The sequence below is a fragment of the Notothenia rossii genome (genome assembly GCF_949606895.1).
Source record: "Notothenia rossii genome assembly, chromosome: 10".
NCBI lineage: Eukaryota > Metazoa > Chordata > Actinopteri > Perciformes > Nototheniidae > Notothenia > Notothenia rossii.
Genome location: NC_136908.1, coordinates 15,560,424 through 15,578,668, shown reverse-complemented (window position 1 = coordinate 15,578,668; position 18,245 = coordinate 15,560,424). Strand labels below are relative to the sequence as shown.

At 39.8% G+C, this 18,245-nt stretch overlaps 1 protein-coding gene across 2 annotated transcripts; it reads right to left on the bottom strand.

Moving 5' to 3' along the window:
- Positions 1 to 188: 188 nt before the first annotated feature.
- Positions 189 to 18,125, bottom strand: ncaldb (neurocalcin delta b). 2 transcript variants are annotated; one of them, XM_079654713.1, is made up of 4 exons: positions 17,915 to 18,125; positions 4,757 to 5,187; positions 3,033 to 3,138; positions 189 to 2,377 (listed from the first exon to the last, which is right to left on the bottom strand). In XM_079654713.1, exons 2-4 carry the CDS (start codon positions 5,132 to 5,134, stop codon positions 2,283 to 2,285), a joined length of 579 nt encoding a protein of 192 aa, XP_079510839.1. In that variant the 5' UTR covers positions 5,135 to 5,187; positions 17,915 to 18,125; the 3' UTR covers positions 189 to 2,282. The 2 variants fall into 2 exon arrangements, with proteins under 2 accessions (XP_079510839.1, XP_079510840.1); XM_079654714.1 differs by lacking the exon at positions 17,915 to 18,125 and adding an exon at positions 17,346 to 17,514.
- Positions 18,126 to 18,245: the final 120 nt, after the last annotated feature.

Genomic DNA, 18,245 nt, shown 5'->3' with positions numbered 1-18,245 from the left:
GCGCATGGTTAATTATGTCTTACTTTCAAATGCAACATTATGACTATTCAAAAGAGAATCAGACATTTTTCCACTTTGTCTTTATTTGAATAACCAAATGGAAAACCTAAACAGAATACATACATACCAGTTAACAATACAAAATCTACAAAATGATACAGTGACAAAGTGTTTTGTTCGACAGACAACTGTACAGTATAAATGGATACAATACTGTGTTTTTTTTTGCTTCTATTTCAGTCATCTATATTTGGCACTTGACCACAAGATGCTATTGAAGTGAAATGTGGGACTGACGTACCTGATGATCACCTACTTGAAATGTGTATCGCAATCGTTTTTCTCCCAAAGTTATCATTAAGCTTCCTGTTGTGTACCACATATTTTGGTGAGGTAAGTGAGAAGCTAGTTAAATCTAACGGTAAATCCTGCAAAAACACAGTGAGGTTTGGTGGACGCTGCTGTTCCTCGCTATCAACTCCAATGCTTTGTTCCATTTGTCAATTGTTACTGTGCGACATAATCATAAAAAAAAGTGTAATCTCCCTTGTCACAGTTGCACTTAAATGTTTATGTGCACATTAAAGAGATGTAAAGTCACATTCGCAAAAGACTTGACATTTCCAGTTGTTAATGTTGCACTTTAATGACTTGTATGCCATCGTTTATACACAATCCTAATGACTGCCTACGTGTACCGACTTATTGGGAAACAGATGTCAGTAGACTGAATTGGACTGAGATTTGTAGCTTTTTTCTCTCAAAAAGGGCAAAAAGAAGCCTTAAACTAAAAGTGGCTGAGGATTTTCTGAATGAATAGCAATATGTGTGGTCCTCTCCTTTTTTAACATCTCAAGCATAAATATGGGTGATATACTGTACAACTTTCTCTCATATCATATTCGTCAAGTAAATTAAAATGTTTATAATCACAATCCAATAATTTATAAGTCAAAATTGTAAAATTATTATTTTTTCCACTGTAGCGAACCGCCACAATGTGATCACAGAGTAAAATATATAAGTAACATACTATATATTCATACAACTACTAACTTTTTCTTTGCTCATACACTTGTTGAACCACAGTTCACAGCTCAGTTTATGTGAATATGTCAAATCCATGTATCCTGTATCTGTTAAATTAAATAGTGGTGTGTGTGTGTGTGTATGTGTATGTGTATGTGTATGTGTGTGTGTATGTGTATGTGTGTGTGTGTGTGTGTGTGTGTGTGTGTGTGTGTGTGTGTAGAGAGAGAACTTGGCATAAAAAGTCATTTTCAAAAGAACAGATGGTTGTGACCTGTAGTCAAAATATTCTCCTTCGTTTAGAAATCTGAGTATCATTTTGGTTTGATGTAACCTTCCTCCAAAATAGACATTTAACAAAAAAAAACTGCTTTTATCCCTTTTTAAATTATTCTGTACTTTAAAACTAAACGTCCCAGATCTCTTGTCTACATAAGCCATACTGTTAGCTTTGATAACTTGTAGTGCCAGACTCATTTACTTCATTTTTTTTCCAGTGTTAACATGGAGCTAGAATACTTTGTAAAAATCTGTCAGTCATCACTCAACAACCCGAGTCAGTTAAAAGAGAACACAATGAGCATAAAAACAAAAACAAAAATAAACTTGAACTCGGCTCAATGTACCTCACGAATCTGTTGGATTAACCTCGTCGACCGTCTTCTCCGACAGAGATAGCACAACTTTGATTCAGCGTTTAACAAGTCTTTGATGGGATTTCAGTCCTTTGTGTTATATTTCTACCACGTATGAGATCTGTGTTGTCTGCAGATTTTGATCAGGCATAGAGGCACATGTTAGCGTCTGAAAGACTATATCTGCAGCAGGCTTTGGTATTTGTAGCAAGTACAGTTGCATGTTGTGTGTGTATGTGTATGTGTATGTGTATGTGTATATGTGTATGTGTATGTGTATATGTGTATGTGTATATGTGTATGTGTATGTGTATGTGTGTGTGTGTGTGTGTGTGTATGTGTATGTGTGTGTGTGTGTGTGTGTGTGTGTGTGTGTGTGTGTGTGTGTGTGTGTGTGTGTGTGTGTGTGTGTGTGTGTGTGTGTGTGTGTGTGTGTGTGTGTGTGTGTGTGTGTGTGTGTGTGTGTGTGTGTGTGTGTGTGTGTGTGTGTGTGTGTGTGTGTGTGTGCCTCTAAAGCTCAATTGATCAAATGTCAACCATCTCAGGTGGGTCAGCGGGGAGATATATTAAAATTGTGTTAAATGAATCAAAGCAATGATGGGGGAAGAGTCCAGTTTTCTACAGCCCAGCGCTGCTGGGATCACACTGCAGCAGCCGGACGATGGAGGGGTCGCTTTTCGCTCCTTCAACAAACTCCTCAAGGGACAGTTTACCTGTGAGAGAAAGACAAGTATTAATGGTTTTGTTTATTCATTTCAGATGATACGAAATATGTTTAATAAAAAGAAAAGAGCAGATATCTTCCCCATGATGATGTTACTTTCCTTAAACAATTGCTCATAGCAATACAGAAAAAGGTATGGTATGAACCAAAAAACCCATGTGCAGGAAAGTCTGTTTTAGCAGGAGCGTCCCTATAGCCAAACAAGCTTTAAATAAGTAACCTCCTTTAGTTACAACAGTCTGTGACTAATCCATGTTTTTAATAACAATAATCTTGTACGTCTAATAAATGTGTGCATTGTATACATCTATTGTGGAAAATAATATAGATTATTGTTCAACTTAGACTGCTAGACTGCATCTACAGGATTTGGCCAGTATTGCATCATAGGCTGGATTTCCTGCTTCTTTTAATTTGATTGGGTGAGTTTTAGTTGTCTTGTGATCATTTGGGCTATTTTTAGTAATAGTTTATTGTTTGTTATGATGTTAAGTTAGATGAAATGCCAATTCAATTAGCCTATATTCTCCATGTGCAGTGTTACTGAGATTGACAGGGCACTGAGTTCAGTTGTAGGCTTTAGAAGCTACTGTGTTATCAGAAAACACTGCAGCAGAGTGAAAGGCAGAATGAAGAAGGCTCACCATCTCGATTTGTGTCCATCTGCCTGAAGATTTTGTCCGTTCGTTTCTCCGGTGTAGACTCGTCCTCGGGCATCTTCATCACAGAGGAAACCATCTTGTAAATAGCCTGAAGATAGAGGGAACAGAGAGGAGGAAGTCATAAACAAGATTTTATGTTTCAGACTACAATTGTAAAAAGAACGTTTTAAGTGGGTGTATTACATTTAAATAGTAGATATCTCAGTCAAAAACAAAGCGTCTGATCACGTTTCATAGTCCGGCTAAAAGCACAAATGCAAGGTTCCATCAGCTAGATTGTTGAAGATGCAGTGAAACATATATACGACCCATCAATCAATACAGCTCCTCTGGGATGAAGACAGATAAAGGATTACTTATTTATTTATGTTTAGCTCTGACGCTGATGCGTCTGCGCGGAAACAAAAAGGGAAGAACCCAGGCCTAAAAGACATGGTTTAGGTTTTTAAATAGATAAAGTGAATGTATTGCTTCAATGTTTAGGTTTTCTGACGAACTTGAACACTGAAGCTGTTTCTATATATCAATGTTGCTGCGTATGTTTGTTTTTCAGTCCTTGACATCTTTCTATTTGACGGTTAGAAAATGTGAAATATTCCTCCAAATGATGAAGAGTGTTTCGGATCATCTGCATCCATCACACGGACACACACAACTTGTATTTAAATAATCGGCTTGTATGGGCGGGTAATGGTTCAGCCTCTGTTACAATTGTGATCATCTTTAGGCCATGTTATGGATATCTGTCACTAATATGACAGCTGCATTGAGGAAGATGAATGTAGAATACAATTACAGAAACCTAAATTAAATTCATTCAGCAACATATTTGCAATTAAATGATTGTACATATCTTTTTGATTTGGACTATTATTCAAACCAATGATTTGAAGACTTCACCTTGGATTGTTATTGTGATGGACATATTTTAGTTTTCGAGTAATGGCAAGATGAAGGGATGCTGCAGCGGACCCTATAATCAGGCATCAAAATACATCAGCTGATCTAAATACACAATGAAAATAATAACTAAATGCAGCCCTCTGTTGGACTGATGGACATTTAGCAAAATGTATCACGTCATCCCTACACATAAACACACCTGCACACACACACACTTGCACACACTTGCACACACACACCTGCGCACACACAAAGAATAAAACATGGACGATTGGTGAAAGAATGGGATTACACATTATCTAGCACTCATTTTAGCACTGGGATTTGCGAACATGTGTAAAGGATTGCTGTTGCGCGTCAGAACCGGTTATCCAATAAGACGAGGAGCCTGGGTTAAACTAGCTGTTGTAAAGCAACACCGGAGGGGGGTGGGGCTCACAGCTGCTGGATGCAATGCTGAGTCAATATGTGGATCAGAGGAGGGCCACTCCCTTCTAGGAATACATCACATATGAGTGTTATTGAAAAATGTCGGAACTGCTGGTTTCTAAAATGACTCAGTGGCGGGTTTCCCTGCTGTGGGCGGTCAAATGGTGCAGAACACAGAAGCAGATGGAAATACGATGGAGCAGCTGGTGTGGATGGCTGGGCAAAATATTGCTTCACTGCTTGAGTAGTTTGAGGAACATGACGCTACGATGATGGCATGCAGTGGCCACTGAAAGACTGAGGGCTGTCAACAGATAGAGAAGCAGAAAGTGGGGGGTTGAATGAGGTAAAATACTCCAGACTTTAAAACCCACCGTTACAATCTCCAGCATCTCCGCCTTGCTAATGTATCCATTCCCGTCCAGATCGTACATACTGAACGCCCACTTCAGCTTCTGGTCCAGCCGACCACGAGAGGTCACGCTGAGAGCGATGATGAACTCCCTGAAGTCGATAGTCCCATCTCCGTTGGCATCAAACGTGCGGAAGACATGTTCGGCGAACTTGGTGGCGTCTCCGTAGGGGAAGAAGTTGGCGTAGATCTTCTTGAACTCCTCCATGGAGAGCGCGCCGCTGGGACAGTCCCGCAAAAAGCCCTTGTACCACTCCATGATCTCGTGCTCGGTGAACTCCGTGTTCTCCATCAGGTCCTGCATGACGTCGGGACGGAGCTTGCTGTTCTGTTTGCCCATGGTTGCTGCTTTTGTTCAGGCTGTGGGCGATGTGAGGGCAGCGGTGACTTCGACTGCAGACAAAGAGAAAGAAAGAAAGAGAGAGGGGGACACAAAAAGGTTGTTAGAAATAATCTGAAATAACCTTGAGAATCTTTGATACAGCTGGGAGAGAGGAGAAGGCGATATCAAAAGATCTTCATGAATTGTCCCACTTTGAAAAGCTGGATTCATGGTTTTTCATTGTTTTTGTGAAATACAAAATAATAAACCGACTCTTTCGACACCAAAAATTCAGTTGAAACCTGTATTAGCCAACTTTTTGTCCACCTGGGGGCACTGGAACAAGCTGTATATCCACACTAACACATCATCATCAATATGTATTCTCTTTTCAGCTCCTGATAGAAACTTCTGGATCTCGAGCTACTCACAATTAGGGTGTCATCATCTTCCAACTAAAAATACTTAAGAGATATGATTCTTCAAAATCTGCTTGGCTTCCTAACTTTGCAAAAACATTTCAAATGGGGAGTTTCAGGATATCAAGTGCCCTAACGTTATGTTCTTTGGAGCTGTTAACATCAAAGTGTTGCTAAATTGTGATACATTGGGTAGCAGCTTTCAAGATCCTGATATCCTCCTTTTAATGTAGACTAGAGGAAGGAACATTTGTAAATGCACCTACAAACAGTTTTTCTTCATATCATCACTTTATATGAGAATCACTGTCACTTGTGTTGCCCTGTATTTGGGGGTTTACAGAAGAAGTGTTGCTTTCATTTTGTCTTTTTTTTTTTAAAAGCTGAAAGATGTGTCTTTTTTTAGCTGCGCTTATCTTTTTTACAGTTTGTTGCAAAAAACATTAGCATAACCACAATGATAGTAAATAAAAGTGAATGCACACGATGAGGTTGTGCATGTGGTTTTGTGCTCATGCACAGCCTGGTTCAGCATCCCATGCAGCTGCAACAGGAGACCACCACATGTGTTCTATATATATATATATATACACACACACACACACACACACACACACACACACACACACACACACACACACACACACACACACACACACACACACACACACACACACACACACACACACACACACACACACACACACACACACACACACACACACACACACACACACACACACACACACACACACACACACACACACACACACACACACACACACACACACACACACACTAATGACGGTTTCCAACACGCAGTTCCTCTGTAATAATAATCAAGATCAGCCTAGTTTTAAAAATATACCTACGTAAAAAGATATATAGATATGAAGTAAACCTCAAGTTACACTGGACTTTTTATTCTTTCCTGGCGCATAATAAACATGCAAAGTGAACAGAAAAAAAAAGTAACAATCATCTGCAGTGGATGCAAACAGCGAACATGGAGCCTTAACACTCAACAGAAGACTCAGTTCATCATTTAACCCTGCAGCTAATGTGCTTAGCACTTTCCCCTGTCAGACCAGCGGAGGAGAAGAGGGAAGCTGTTCTAAGCTTAGCCGAGGTTAATGACAGATAAAATCACCAATGGCAGGCCGACTGGTAGTTTGTTCCAGGAAGAGAAATCTGTCACCAATAGGTTTCCACTCAACGTTTGTGGATTTTATTATTTTGTTCACAGACTCAAAAGCTCAAATATAAAAAATCATAACATAATAAGAGATCTAATTCATATTCCTGCATGCATATAGACTGTGTACAATCCCATTTGACTTCAGCGGATCCAGTAATTAACCACGCCTGATTGATAAGACTTCATAATGGGATTATGGTATTTTTGCTATTAGTAATTTACTGTACTTAGAGCTAATGAAAAGTGCTGCTTCAGTGACAAACTCAACAGTAAACAGAGTGGTGGAAACACTATTATTCACAAATTGACTGAAACAAATGTGTCATTTTAAGTGAAACTGTATGAATATGAAGATCTTTCAAAGAGTGGTTGCATTTTGAATGAAATACCCTGATGTTCTATTCGTTTTGTTGACTGCTAATGCAAGCATTCTGCCGCCTTGTCCCTTTATTTCACACTCACATGTTCCATAAACAGCCAGCTATAATCCTTTAATTAACTCAGAGTAAACAATGGGCTCTAGCAATGTGGCAGCTGCCTCTAATGAGTTCCCTGCTGTTCCTCATATAGTTCACTTCAACGCCAGCGTGGATGCTGGAGCAGCGTGAAAAGAAGATTAACACATGTTTACACTCTCATCACTCCTGGAACAAAACCCAGCAGCAGATACACAGCGGGGTCCGGTGTGAACGGCTGATATTAAGACTGGAAGCATGTCCGGCTTTACATTTTACAAAATCAAACAAACATTCTAGACCGTAAGGTGACAAGGGGACTTTTAAATTGTCAAATTAGCACCAAAGGTAGTAGGAAACTTTTTTGATCATCTATTAAATCGCTTGAGTTATTTTAGACTAAATGACCAAACATTTGATGCCTCCGGCCTCTCACATGTAAGAATTTGCTGCTTTTTCTTATTCTTCTTCACTAAAGAACATATTTTTGGTTTTGGGTCTGTTAGATTAGGGATGCACAGACTGCACACAAAAAAGTGCCATGAGGTTGGCTGTAACAGGGACTGTGATACATGCAAATATATATTCCACTGTACTTAAAGAAAGTTAAAGGTCCCATCTCATGCTTTTCCGGTTATTACCCGTCCCCTTGTGTGTTATGAAGGTTTTTATGCATGTAAACGGTCTGCAGAGTCAAAACCCTCAAAGTACACCCTGTAGCGAGTAAAACTCTAACACAGAAAATACCTCCCCAAAACGCCTCGTTGGAGATATGTCACTGTCCATTGATTCTTCCGGGCAACTCATGATGTCATGCGTTACCCGGAACCAAATGGACCAATCCGTGGAGCCGTTACGTTACGTCCGCGGAGCCGTTACGTTAAGCCGCCGCTGATCGGTCCAAATTGACCAATCCACGGACTTCCTCACACACACACTCAGTGCAAGCAGCTCTGCTGATCTCTCCTCCCTGGCTGCAGGCTGATAACAGACTGTTGGGATCACGGCGAAATTCTCTCTGCAGACCCATTCTCACAGCGTTTATCAACCTTTTTCTTACTCAATATCAAGCCACACTTATTGTTTTTACTTCGGCTGTGACTTTGTGTGTGCTCAAGGTGAGTTTGGCTGTGTTTCACTGTGTATCGCTAAACAAGGAAACCACACCTCCACGGAGCTCAGCGCGATTCACAACGTTCCGACCAATCAGAGCACACTGTGCTCACAGGGAGGGTGGGGGCTGGAGCTATTGGAGCTACAACGAGCCGTTAAAGGCAGAGATTGAAATTCAGTGAATACACGTAGTTTACAGAGATGCTGTATGAGAAACCAAAGTGATTTTGGAAAATTGCACAATATAAATCTATTCTAGTAGACCTCAACAACGGAATTATGATCAGTGGAAATGGCCATGAAATGGGACCTTTAAGTTTCTTCTATACGATGACTAATAGTCATTTGGGGAAATAGTTCACAGGTCTCTCAGTAGTGAAACCTACTTTGGAGTGTTAAGAAAAGTGAAGTGATTACAATATTGCATACATTTGCATTTGAACCAACAATGGGGAACCCGCACAGGTGTTTTCAGTTATTATACCTGATCAGCCCCCTTCTATGGACTGTAGCTGTGGGCCTTTTGGTAAGGTGTAACCAATGATAACTATTTGGTTCCATTTAAATCTCCAGGACGCTGAAGCTCCTACTATAACTGGATTGAGTTATCATTATTTAAACATATGCTTTTTCCTGCTAATCTAAGAACTGAAGGTGTTACTTTTTCCCCTCACATTGTTGGTTTCTTGCAATCAAATGTATTTATATTCATAAATGTATTTACATAGGACTTTTCCTCCTATCCGTTTAAAGGTTTACCTCAGCCTTTCTGTAGATATGTAATTGCTCTTTTCACTGCACTTTTAGTGTACAGTTTTATTATGCTGCTGTGTTTATTGTAAATGTGTTACTCTGGCACAACAATTCCCTTCGGGATAAATAAAGTCGTATCTTATCTCTTTCCTAGTCAACTTGTATCTGGACTGCCATATGATCAGGGTAGAACATCCATGATATAATATCTAAAGTTTCATGTTATATATGATGCTATTGCCACACGAAGAAAACAAACTTACATTCCCAGCAAGCAATAGAGAGGCAAAGTCCCGCCCATCTACTTCCGACCCATGGGACCTTATTTTGGAAAAATTATGTATTGAAGTCAATGGGGATAGAAAATGTATCTTTCGATCCCGTTTGAATTGTGCCACGAATTACACATATGATGTTTGTCAATCTTAAAAAATAATTTCCATGTAAAAAAAGTCACAGTTTGTCGTAAAACTGTTGAAATATAAGACTATGAGAAATATGCAACTAGAAAGAATACAAATCCCAGAATGCCGATCCCGCATGCTGGCTCTTACGGAACCGACTAACTCCCCTTTTGTGTACAGCTCTCAACATGCCCAGAGTGGTAGTGATTTTCACCTCTTTTAATACTTTTCACCTCATTCTGAAAGAAAGAAGTGTAATGTGCTAACGTGACGACCGTCTTGGTGTGTGGTGCGAGACGGGAGATGTAGTTCATTGAGCGTTTCACACGAAAAAAAAGTGTTACTTCACAGTTTTACGACACATCTTTATTTTTTTGACTTGCAAAATTATCTTTTGAATTGACAAACATCCTATGTGTAATTCGTGGCACAATTCACACGGAATCGAAAGATCATCTTTCTCTCTCCATTGACATCAATACATCATTTTTCCAAAATAAGGTCCCATGGAGCTCCCCCGGAAAGGGAGGGACTTCGCCTCTCTATGGTTTGTGAGCTCACAGTGGAATTTGTTGTTTTTTTAGAAGGTATTGTTCTGCCATGGGCAACTTGGATGGTGGTGGAGGCCACATCATTGATGTACTGGCCACCAGGGGGCCACAGATTCACTTGGAACACACACACATAAATTCCATGTATTGTATGTATGCTAACAGGTTATTTAACAGTGGAATACAAATATTTTAAACTATTGGAAAGCACGGAAAATGTGTGTGCATTGAGATTTACCATTAAGATGACATAAACATGAAGTCATGAACACTAACCCAGACATTAGTTGTCTAACTTGAACCTAACACAATAAGGGGAATGTCAACACAGGCACCTGTCAACCCGCAGTCTGCTGTTCCTCAGCGCCGCTCCCCCTCCCTCCCGCTGAAAGTATGAATGAAAAGCGTATAGTAATCATAGATAACACGGCAGGGTCCGTGACAGTTTGTTTTCATCTGATTTCAAATAAACAAAGTCTTAGTTTTTAGAATATTAAACTTGTTTTTGCCAAATTCAGATGATAAATACAACTTTTAAGTTTGTAAAGGCATACTTACAAGCGGTAACTTAACGTCACAGCAGGCAAAACAACAGCCGGTGTTTCTTGTGAGTGGTTCCCGGGAAACAAACACGATACACACAAACGCGTCACAGATTATTTCCCGGTATTTGGCTTCCGAACGAAATCATGTACGCAGATCGCGACGTAACTAGGAGTCTAGTGGACGATATCAGTACTTTCTTTTTATTTACGTCGTTTGTTAATTAATCTGAGGGCCCCCGGGCCGCCATTTGCCCATCCCTGATTCTAAATGCTTAAAATGCAGTGAAAACTCAGAACCAGCTCAGTAAATGTACCCTAAACACACACAGATACTGACGTCAACTTTCTATTAGATATTCTCCTAATCAACAGTTGACGTCATCCTGGTATCCTCTTTTCATTTCATCCATTTGTTTCCATTGGTGACCAAAACCGCCACACACTCTGCAAACTGCATTTTAATGTTTTAATGGATTGTGTGGAGCGCTGTAATGATTACTGAGGTTGTGTTGTAATGTTTACTGACCAAACAATAACTCTTGTTTCTGGCAGCAGGTTGTCAAAGAAACATCACTTTATATGCCGCCGATGATTAACAGTAGCATTTAATTATACTTTCTGTGCAGACGGCTTGTTTAATTGTTTGCTTTTAGCTGCAGCTCCAATTAGACCGTCGTCTTTACGCCAGACTGTTTGCACAAACAGAGCCGATTAAAATGATTCAATCTCCATTACTCTGCATGAGCGAGGGAAGGTTAATTAGTGTTGCTCTTACTGGCTTTACAACAACATATTATTAAACTAATTTGGTGCTTTTACGGGGAACTGATTAATTGATAATGAAAATAATTAGTTGCAGCTTTACTGTGTGCTGAGCTGTTAACTCTCACACTGGATGCTCTCTCTTTACTAAAAAGGCACGTTTTTCACTGATGTAAACACGTTTTGGTTGCTTTTAGACTCCACGGCTGGGTGCAGTTTCAGCTTGGAGTTTGCATGTTTCTCCCTGTGGGTTTTCGTTTCCTCCCACAGTTTACAAACATGCAGGTAAGGCTGCATGTGTTCAGCATAGTATGTATGGGTAAACATGTAGGTTGTTTCGACTGCCAAATAAATGTTTCATAAATGTAGAACTGCCACGATTAGTTAACAGCAGAAAAAAACGATGTTTTATTAACTGTTGAAGTATTTTTTTCGATGCAATAATGGCAAAAAAACGCTGTTCCTTTAGATTAACTATTTTTCTGTGTTATATATCATATTAAACTGAATATCTTTTGTTTCGGACTGACAAAGCAAGGCAGGTAAAGACACCAATTGGACAATCAGGAATTGAGATGGCCATTTTTCACAATTTCTCTGACTTTTTGACACTGAAAATGGTTACTTACAGACCTTATGTAACTTAACATATTATGCTTACACTGCACACCACCCCTCTCTCACTATGCTGTGCATTTGCAAAGGAAGAAATGATGGGATGAGGGCTCAGACCTCCACTGAACATCCCTTTAACTAGTCATCCCTAAGAAGCTATTCCTGTCTCCCAGAGATCACTGCCTACAATTAACGTTAAGACTCTTACCTGCTGCTGCTGGCAGACCTCTGATGACACTGTTACATAACGGAGGCTTTGACAAGTGGAAAGGTCACATGGTTTAGCCAAGTCTCTGCCCTCTCATAAGGTCAACACAACGAGTTAGCACCCGGCACTTGTTTAACCTCGTGAGTGCCTCTGCGAGGGGAACAGGCCTGAGAGGTGAGCTGTGCAGGTATAATCATAGACTGCATGTACAATCCATGCTGTCAATTTCAGTTTCTAATAACAGCAACAGGGCACACATGTTCAGACGTTTAGTAGGACAAGATCAACCTGCAGGGCTTTGAGACAGATTTAACTAATACTACAACTAATGACATACAGCAATGCCTCATAGTATTTCTCTTTAGACATCAAGATCACTTCTTTAATTGTCTTGTTTTTCCCAACCAACTGTGATTATCATCAAATAATACATTACGAAAAGCAGCAAGTCCTCACATTTGAGCTGCAAACAGTGTCTGTTTAGCATTTCAGGTTGAGACAAATATTAATTGATGATAAAAAATAGTTGGATACTGAATTTCCATATACTAATAAAAAAAAACGTTTGATTGGTCAATATCATTAATCTCCAACCACAGAACATTTTTTTAAAGCAATCATTCAAGGTTAGGTAACATTTAATCTTATCATTATATTATTGATGTTGATATAAAACCTACCGGTAATAATAATTTTTAAAGCTATTTTATAAAATAAATTCTTAAATTGATGGCAAAATGGATATCTATTTTCGTGTTGGACTGATGGTGACCAAAAACAAGTATTACCAAATATATATATTTTTATATAATTATGAAAACGTCCACTGGGAAGCTGTGAATGCATTTTATGGACCACGTAGTTATTGGTTTTATCATTAATGTAGAAGATGATGCATTCATAGTGAAAATAATCACGAGTACTTAGAAACAACTCTCAAAATCTGACCCGAAAATGTGATACCAAATCTTAGTTCTTAACACTTTTCAATATTAAATTATATATAAAATGTTTCATTTTTGAAGCCAATTATATAACATTATATTGTTGAATTACTGGTTTAAAAGCAGAAATCCCACACAACTCTGCAGCAAATATGGTTTTACAGCAGCATCTGAGAGGTTGACTCATTGCTGCTCGAACGAAAAGCCCTCGACACGCCACCATCCCAGAACATCTTGTTGTCCACTTATGTAACCGCCAGAAGTCTCCATTTATATCCTGCAGGTAAATCGGAACCCAAAGGTCCCACAGATAATCCAAGAGCAGAAAGCAGAAGAAAGCTGGGGGGGGGGGGAGAGCTGAAGAAGACCTGATCACAGATGGTGAGTTTATGAATGACACATTCATAATGCAATATGATCCGTCTGCGATCAGGCTGCGGAGGTAAAGCCAGTCCTTCCCGACCTAACAAGGACGCACTTATTAAACCTGCAAGATCTGCCGTGTGATATTCACCCAGAGGTCGCTATTAAATAATGATGTTTCATTTCAGCTTTAAAAAGACATCACAGAAGTGTAGGCGAGGACAAAAGTCGGAGTTAAATGTGATTTTGAACGCCAGAAACAGACATACAGTCTTTTACACGGACACATGATTTTGATGATGGCAACATCAAAATCACTCACTTTCTTCTCTGCTATTTAGACACGTATTTAATGTTTTTGCATTCTCTATTTGTGCAGGAGCCTAGAACTGGAGCAGCATGAAGAGAGCATCTAATTCACAATTGAGAAGCTGAAATAAGACCATTTTTTACATAAAATAATGTTGTTTACGATGAACTAACGAGCAAACTTATTGCCAATTTATTTTCTGAATTCTCAATGGTGCCGAAAGGTGACAAATAAATCCCTAATGTAGAATTGCTGTTCTCTCATTATGTCTAGTTTGCAAATTAAAAGATACCTACACACAAAAACAAAGTTGGTTGACGTCTCCACTGTGACAGCGATAATAATCTGCCACAAATTAATCAGTGTGATTAAAATGCAGTTAAGCACAGCGCAGGATGACACAAAAAACTAATAATAGAGAGGCCCTACAGCACATCAGACTCAAATGTAGAGCACCACACCAATGTGTTTTTTCTTTAAAGAAGACCACAGAAAAAAGTTGTGTTTCTGACCGCCATTATTCTCATAAATCTGGCACGTATTAATCATACAGTCTATGGTGTGAATACTCCGTGCACGTCCCTCTCTTTAAACATCTCCTGGCCGCAGCTCGTGTGCGATCACATGTCTGGTCAGCAGCACATTTCAAACCGCCATCAAACGCAGCTGCAGGAGCCCCGTGCTCACATTACAAGTATCACGACGAGGGCGGTTCAGCGTGCTTCAGCGGCTGCCTGAATATCTGCCTGCAACTTTATCTCCTGAGTTATTTAGCGTAGGGTCAGGACCAGTCTACCGTCAGGCCAATCTGTGCCACAGTGTCTTGGGAACTAAATTCAGCAGAGGGTTTGGAAAATACTTATCATGGAACATCAGTCAAATAAGGTTGTAGGAAAATGTACAGCTCCAACTGACTCAAATAGTAAAAAAAAAAGGATTAGTAAATAGTGTTAGAAAGTGATATACGTAATAATAGTAAGTACAAGTGTGACTTTGCAGCAGCTAAAAGTGAAAATAATCTACTGGTTTGTATGATTTTGATTCCATTGACACAAACTATCCAATCTGGAGCTGAAACCTTTAGTGGATTAACTGACACAAAAATAATTTGCAATATTAAGATAATTGATTAATCTTTTTTTATTATTTCCCTCTGCTTTCAAATTCTCCAATGTGAGGATTTACTGTTTATTTATATTTTTTAGTCATATTATAGGAAATGTAATATCTTTTGGTTTTTGGACTGATGGTCAGATAAAAACAAGAACACGTGCCTATAGAGATATATGAACACTGAAAGATGAATTGAGAAAAGAATCAGCAGCTGGTCATAATTCATAATGACATGAATCATAAATTGCAGCCAGCTTTTTGCAAACACAAGAACGTTTCACATCAAAGTGACGCTGAGGGCCAATGCACACTTTAAAAACACAAACATTCATAGCAACAGCTCTAAAAATAGCCCAAACCTCCTCATACACTTCCTTAATATTTGGGTTAACCAATGTCCTTCCTTCATTTTTGCTTGTAGTTGTCATTTCAATGGCCTTCCTTCCGTGATGTGAAACGTGTGTTAAGATGAGTTTGTGTACAATTGACAGGATTTGGTTTCTCTGGATGTTAGTTTGTTTTTTATTTACAGCACTCTAAATTAATAACATTGTGTTTTCTTTGGTTGACAAAGTCCATTCCTTCTCTTCTCTAAATCCTATTCATCCTGCCAATTTGAGAAACCCGAGGCAGCAACTTCATCATAATGCAGCACACATGAGCTCAATTTGTCAGCCGGAGAGCTTTGTGCGTCAAGGCGCTGCGAAAAAAACCACAATCATGACAGAGAGGTCATTATGAGGGAGCGAATGAGAACAAGATTTAAAAAAAAAAATGTCACTGACAACAACTGCAAGAAGGCCGACAGGGCTGCAACAGACCCAGGCTTGAACACACACACACACACACACACACACACACACACACACACACACACACACACACACACACACACACACACACACACACACACACACACACACACACACACACACACACACACACACACACACACACACACACACACACACACACACACACACACACACACACACACACACACACACACACACACACACACACACACACACACACACACACACACACACACACACACACACACACACACACACACACACACACACACACACACACACACCAAATTGTCACTGATTGCACGAGGAGTCGCGTTTACTTTGCACTGAATATCTAAATGTGCCTCTCTCTGAAACAGCCTGTTGAAACGACAAAGGCTCTGGAGATGGAAATGTCAATCTGGCCGATGATGACTAAACAACTCCCACCCTGCTCTGCCAGTGATATATGCTGCACAGCGTGTGTTAACTGCGGCTTTCTATCCAAAATATCAGCAGTCCAGAATCTATCATTATCTCAACATTTGAAGCTCTCCTGCTTCTGTTTAATCTAACACTCATCCTTGTTTTTTCCAATCGCTCTCCCTGACTCCTAAAAAACAAGGTCCACTTCAACTGAAAGAGCGCTGACTGCTGCACAGACGAACATAACTACAGAGGACGCTGCCAATGTGGTCAGACTGGCCCAAAACAAACCCACGCACGCAGGAATAGAACATCTGTTCAAATTTAGCGCACATTTGTAAGAGTTCAGCATCTTGAAATGTTTGAAGAGATGCTTCCGACACCAAGGGGGCTATTATCTCGACTCCACCCTTGTGTCCGCACCTCCGCTGGTCTTTAAATGATTCTTGCCATGTTGTGTTGGCTTCCTGAGGTGAGACGAGTAGCTGGACTGAGATTTAATTTACTAAAAACATCGGATGTTCGGATGCCACAGTGACTCAAAGATAGCAAAACCAATCTGTGTGTCTTTTTTTATTTTTTTTAACTCATATCCACACATCTTTCATTTTATGTCATGAGCTTGTGCTTTTCTTTTCACTTGTTTATTGTTCTCCTTCTGTGTCTCTTTCACTTGATCAAACACTCTGATCATTACAAGAACATTTCACAGAGACAGCCAGAGGAAATTCACTCATGGCAGGTTTCTTGTTTACATCCCACATCACAAACTAAACCAGTTCAATCACTAGAAACCAACAGCTAACACAAAGTACATTTGTACAGAGCCTCTTAATACAACAAGCCACTTTTAAACTTCAGTCTTACTTTAGCTGTTTAACCATTTAACGGAAACCAATACGCTCCACTGAATAAGCAATGCAATGTAGGGATTAAACTAGACTGTTTTCATTATGTATTTATTATTATATAATAAAACTAGCTGTTTAAGGGCCTCAACTTGGGCTCATGAGAAATTGTAGCAGAACATTTTGTGGAGATCAATTTTTATACAAACAAAACAAAGAACAAACATCCTACAAATCCTCACATTTGAGAAGCTAAAACCTGCTAAAAATGTTTAAATGATCATAGGAAAGGAGGTAAATAAATACATAGATTATCAAAATCATTGTCAAATATTTTATCTTTTAGCTTTTATTTGATGCCCTGTCTTAAATATATGTTATACCTTGTAATGCTGGGAAGCTACTCACCTCATTTCAGTGAAAACATGATCTCACTGCTACCACACTGACCATATATTTGGCAGTACATCCACCACAGGCATTCATGCACAGCAAAGCATTTCAATCCAAGATAAAGTAGCCTATCAGCAGTCCAATAAAGCTACCTCCTCTGTCCTGCTTTAGTCCACTGAGTGACTGATGTGTGTTTGCTGAAAGGAGATACCCTGCCTCACCTCACTTGTGTGTTAGTGGAGGACTCCTTTTCCACTTCCTGTCCTCACTCATTCTACAAATAAATATGAAAAGTGTGTAAGGACACACAGCACCTCTGCTACCGGCTACCCTGGAAGTTAATTTAGGAAAGAAGAGCAGCCTCATCCGATTACAAATCTAGGTAAAGCTTTATCCGCTGCTACCATCTTGTAACGCTGCTGCAATTAATAGAAGAAAATAATATTATGCAGACCAATAAAAGTCTGTAAAGTTACTGTTGAAGCTTGTAACTCATCTCACCTGAGGTCCAAGCAACAACAAAAAAAGTAACAGGAAGCGGACAAACAGCGAGGGAGGGAGGGACAGCGTGAGCGACAACTTACCTCGTTTTTAAGTAGCTGTTGAAAGCCTGTTGAATGTCTCTCTAATTGTCCATTACTTCGCGTCTCAGCAGTGAAACGTTTCACAGACTTTAGGAGGGCAACAGCTAGCAGCAGGAGCCTCTCAGGAGCTGCAGTTTCCCGGCTTGCTATCAGTCCACACTCTCTCAGTTTGTTCCGCTGCACATACTCCGCTCAGCCTGCAGACACTCACCATGACGTCAGGACTGTCACGTGGTACTGCGGCGGCCAATAGGAAGCCGCGTTGGCCCGGCAACAAGATCAGCGTATAAAACAATTCACACAGTTGTACTACTAGGCCTGGCTATTTAAA

What these genes read in the sequence shown, in the direction of transcription:
- ncaldb (XM_079654713.1), bottom strand. Translation starts at nt 5,134, where the DNA reads ATGGGCAAACAGAACAGCAAGCTCCGTCCCGACGTCATGCAGGACCTG. An exon ending in AGATGCTGGAGATTGTAACG is followed by an intron (nt 3,139 to 4,756) that starts GTGGGTTTTAAA and finishes CTCTATCTTCAG; the next exon opens with GCTATTTACAAGATGGTTTC. An exon ending in GATGGACACAAATCGAGATG is followed by an intron (nt 2,378 to 3,032) that starts GTGAGCCTTCTT and finishes TTTCTCTCACAG; the next exon opens with GTAAACTGTCCCTTGAGGAG.